At 37.0% G+C, this 5,241-nt stretch overlaps 1 protein-coding gene across 1 annotated transcript in view; it reads left to right on the top strand.

The window, feature by feature from the left end:
* LOC111438483 overlaps positions 1-5,241 on the top strand; it is a 17,967-nt gene that overhangs the window by 7,572 nt on the left and 5,154 nt on the right. Inside the window, exons 12-13 of the mRNA XM_023076399.1 lie at positions 3,531-3,574; positions 4,230-4,297. Coding sequence (XP_022932167.1) covers positions 3,531-3,574; positions 4,230-4,297 — 112 coding nt within the window. The remainder of the gene's footprint in view (positions 1-3,530; positions 3,575-4,229; positions 4,298-5,241) is intronic.

The following is a 5,241-nucleotide window of genomic DNA, read 5'->3' on the forward strand; positions in this document are numbered from 1 at the left end:
AAAAAAAAAAAAAAAAAAAAAAAAAAAATGAGGTTAAGCCACAAAGTTTTAGCTACAGCTCCAAAAGTAAAGGAAAAAAAAGTAGACATTTGTTGTGTTAGGAAAAACAACGAACAATGAACCAATTGAATCAAGCCTGCCAAGTTTTCCAAAATTGAGAGGCCAGTGGACAGCTTATAGAAAGATGATCTTGATATTTTTATTGCTTACTTTGCACCTAGTATACACCAGCTGGGGGATGGATGCTACTTTGGATTCCTTTTTTGGACTTTAGCATTGTTGTCTAAACATACAATGGGATCTTAAAACAAAATGTCATGACTTGTTTCTTTGGGATAAGAGGTCAAATCCACTTACAATGTTTCTGGTCAAGATCAAAAGTCATCAGGGAGCTTTTTCATCACTGAAGTCACTAAAGATGCTGCATTGGAGATCCTGAGAAGAAAGATCGGCATTCTATATATTTGATCCATGAAAAGTATTTCATTGTTGGAGACTGCACAAGGTGGCAAAATTTGGAAGAGAAAGGCTTGTAGCCAATTTACTTGTCCTTCGGAAAATCCTGATATTTTCACCTTTGTTAATCTAGTAAGTCACTTAAGAAGCTACAACATCCCTTATTTTGTTGATGTCTTTCCCTTGGAGAGTCTAAAAGTCGTATGATTGGGCCAATTTACCTTTGGAAACTTCAAATTTTGCGGCAAGGACACTTATTGAAGCTTTTATTTTAAACAAATGAACTTTCATTGATAAAAATAACATGAAACTTGTGCTGGCTAATTGTATCATAAAATTTTAATGTGTGTGTGTGTATAATATTTTGATATTCCTTCACGCCTTTATATATCATTTTGTTGTATTGTCCAATAGCAATCTGAGTTGAATAATTTTAATTACCCTTTGAGCCTTCTATGGCGTTGAGTTGTGATTCATTGCACTTGCTGTTACCTTCCTAGTAGATATCCAAGAAGGTAGACATAAATCATGTAGGGAGGTTTGGAAAGAGGCTTAAGGAGCCTTCTTGCTTTAGAGAGAATAAAATGGTTTTTATATTAATCGGATCCAAAATGGTGAATCTCCTTGCATAGCTGTGAGAGGAAGACACCCAAGTAAGAGATTGGTCAAGAGTAAAAAGTTACAATTGGCTAATGAGTCCGACTCTTGGGTTTCTATGCTTGACGCCAACAATTGCAATCGATGCCCACTTTACTATTTGGTCAAATTGATTTTCAGCTCTAGAAAAAGGGTTAGAGGATCTAATATCTCGAGATCGAGGATTTTGGACGATGTGCATGTTCACTAAAAAAGTCAAGGTAAGCCTACTTTCAAAAGCTGAATAGCCTCCTCTCTTTCTTTGTGTTGGATCAGACAAACCCTCTTATCTTTTCCTCTTCCCTTTCTCTCTCAGCAATATGTATCTCCTACCTAATCCATGGAGGGAAATTATAATCGCCCAAGCCATCGCTAGCAGATATTTTATTTATGCATCTCTTACCAAAAGAAAGCCATGATGAGGTTTTTCTATAGTAGGGCTTTTACCTTCTTGAAAGGGTGGTACGTTAAGGCCATATCCAAAAGACCCTTTACCTCCCTAGGAAATGTGAAATGCCATCCAAATATATTGAGACGTTGTCCAGAAATTCTGAGCGTATATGCATAGTGACTTTGTGATTCGTTTTCTTTTTTTCATAATGGACACCAATTTGGAGAAAGAGTGATGTAAGACATTCTTTTTTGAAGATTTTCACTTGTGCTAATGACTTTATGCGCTATTTCCCAAAGGAAGAACTTCACCTTCACTTGTGAATGGAGTGAGTTTTTTTTGAAAGAGACAGGGAGATCCTCTCTCTCATTTTCTCTTCACGAACACCATTCGTAGATTGATTCACTACTGTTCTGAAAGAAGGATGCTGAAGGATTTTGTGGTAGGCAGAGATGACATGCATGTTACTTACCTGCAATACACTGACAGTACCATTAATTTTTTTGTGACGGTGACGCAAACTTGGAGACATGGTGATATTGGTTGAATATCTTTTTGCAAGGCTCAGGTTTAAATTTGGGGGAAACAGCTACTGTTGGCATCAATGTGAGCAGCGAGACAGTGGTGGACTAGGCCAAGAGGATTGGGTGTATGGTAAAAAATCTTCATATTTCCTACTTGGAATTCCCATTAGGTGGCAATCCTCAAGCTATCAACTTTTGGGAGCCGTTGTTGAACAGATATCACGTTTATTTAGATAAGTGGAGACAACATGATTGGAAGTTGGGCAGTTGGATATCCTTAATTGATAAACTTAATGGGGTTATCCTGGACAGTGATAAGGTTAAAATGAGGTCGAACCTCGAAGATTTGGGAGGCTTTACCTCCAAATTGGCCTTTATGAAGCTTAATCATTCCCATAGAGGAGTTTGTTCACCCGTAGTTGTTATTTTGGTGCTTAGCTTACTGAAGTCTTAGTACATGGATAAATTGCAAAAAAAGTTACCTCGGTGGAACTTGTCTCTATCGGTTTGTGTTGTTTACTGCTACAAAGAGGATGAGAACTTGGATCATTTTCTTCTTGCGTTGTCCTATGTCCTATAAGGGTTGGATGTCAGTGTTGAATGAAATTGGCATCCAAACTTTTTTTTTTTTTCCTATTAGAATAGATGAGTCGACGACTGAAGCTTTAGGTGGATGGAATCTTGAAAGAAAAGCCAAGATTATTGGGAGTGGTGCAGCCAGAGGGTTTCTTTGGCACATCTGGAGAGAGAAACTAAAGGACTTTTTAAGATAAAATTTTACGTTTTGATTATTTTTGCGATGCTTTTTTTGGTGGATTTCCAACCGTCGTAAATTCTTTTGTAATTACAACCTTAAACGATTGGACTTTTTTGGCCTTTCTTGTATGCCTTTATCTCTTTTATATAAATAAAGAAGAGTAGAAAGAAAAAAAGGAGAAGAAAAGAAGAAAGAGGAGGGAAGGGAGAAAGGGAGTAGGAGGAGATGAGAGAAACGGAAAAAGGCAAAATAAAAAAGAAAAATTAACTATTTTTTTTTTAATAATTACAAACTGGTCTTTCCAAGGAGCTGCTGCAGCAGTATGGCGCGTCAACTCGTACTTATACAACTTCTTTTAATATATTTGGTCAATTTGAGCCCTTTTCGGCCCCGTCAACTGACTGAGAGGTCATTTTTGCTATATGCAAAACCGGCCAAACTGAAGAAACACATATACCGGCCGACCAAAGTCAATTTGGCTGGTTTTAGTCGGTTGACATGGTATGTCGGAATATTTTAATTATCCCTACCGCTAGGGGCTAGTATATCCTTTTGGGATCCTGTAGTGAAAAAGGTCTTTTGTAAATGATTGAATTTTATCATAGCTTGGTTGATTTGGCATGTTGATATTCAACTTGTTGACTAGTTTCAGAACGTTATACCTTTTAAGTTCATAATTGTTTAGTCGGAGCACAGATGACATTTTACTTGCCATTTGGATATATATTTTTTTTCATTTCAATTTCTTATAACTTATTACTTGCAGAATTCCAGCTTGAATTTTTGATGCAGTCACTGTTTTTTTCTCGGGTAATGTTCCATTCATTTGCTGCTTTTAATTGAATTGTATCAAAGAATTATCTTTCTAACTCTTTTGACTTGGTGGCAGCTAGGAAGCATGGTCACGTGTGGGACATAGATATGTTTGAACATGTTTCATAGTTGTGTTTGACGAGTGACAAAAAATGTCCTACGTTACTTTTATGATTTTTAATTTTAGACACATTGAAGACACACATGGGACACGTCTACGTTTGGACGCGTGGGGACACTGAGACATGTCTACCAAAAAAATCTGATGAGAAAATAATAAAAACAACATTTAGTCCAGTCTATTACTAGGCATTTTTCAACCCATTTGTCAATAAAACTTTCGTCTCTAGAAAAAAAGTAATGTTTGTTATATGTCATTCTGTTGTATTATTTGACTACTTTGTTTGGTCTATTGGCTTTAACCAATTACAAATCATTGGAAAAATTCTATCCTTTGGTAGAAGACCTTAAAAGTCTTGTTGTTAATTAACGATTTTCTTCTTGAACGTCACCACCACCACACCATTGTAGGGTCATGAATTAGTCCAGTTTTCAATGATCTTATGAACCTCTAAATTGCACATTAGGATGAATTACTTCATCTTTAGTTCTCTCTTTATCATACCTCAATGTGGCTGCTCTTTTATTGCAGGCTAGTGTTAGTGATGGACAAAATGACAATAACTTGACTAAGGTCATGATTGGTGGACTTTTTATGAGGTAGGTTGAGTTTTCAATCAATTTTATTATTTTTGTTTTTTTGGATAAAGAATCGAACTTCTATTTAGAAATAAACGAAAGAATACCTGCATTAAAAAACACACAAAAAGGTCCCACTAAAGGAAGAGAATCCACTCAAGTAAAATAAGACGTAACATATAATTACAAAAAGTTGTTGTCAATGATGCTAGCAAAACTACCCAAATGAAGGCAACTTCCTCAAGAGCCTATCAATAGTATTAGCTCTTCCATGGATATTTTGCTAGATAAAGAACTTCACATTTTTTTGGAATTTTCACCTTCCAGAGAAAGAAAGGAGAAAACTAATTCAGTAGATGGAGAAGAGTTCAACAAACAATGAAAGAAAGAGCTACAAGTAAAGCCCCTAGTGGGGTCAGAGCTCCAAAGACCGTCCCTACTCCACGGTCTAAACTCAACCTCCTCAATCAAATATAAGAGATCGACGACATCCGTTGATTCCTTATCAGACAAATGGCAACGGACCCTAGTGATAAAGAGTGAGAGCTCCCTGAATGAACAAGCCACCAATCATTTTTCATAGAACTCAGATGGTATAAACGAGGATGTGTATCACAGAGGGGTCTTATCCCCCATCCAACTTGTCCCCCCAAAAATAATTTTCCTTCCCATCATCACCCACACAAAAATTGACCAGGTGTGAGAAAGAAGTGAACTCATTGGATATTTCTTTCTAAAGGTTCTTGTAAAGAGCCTTTGATCCCGCCTGACGTCCTCTTGGAAGGATGAGAATTGTCCTTGCTTGCTATAATCCTATACCATAGGGTAATAGATTCTAGGGGGAAATGCACAATCATTTTTCCAGGAGGGCTTTGTTTCGAGCTTTTAAATTCCCCATTTCTAAATCCTGAGGTTCATTGGCTTTCCCACAACAGAAGGAGCCCTAAAGAGGGGGGGGGGGGGGG

Source organism: Cucurbita moschata, unplaced genomic scaffold, assembly GCF_002738365.1.
Source record: "Cucurbita moschata cultivar Rifu unplaced genomic scaffold, Cmos_1.0 Cmo_Scf00075, whole genome shotgun sequence".
Taxonomy (NCBI): domain Eukaryota; kingdom Viridiplantae; phylum Streptophyta; class Magnoliopsida; order Cucurbitales; family Cucurbitaceae; genus Cucurbita; species Cucurbita moschata.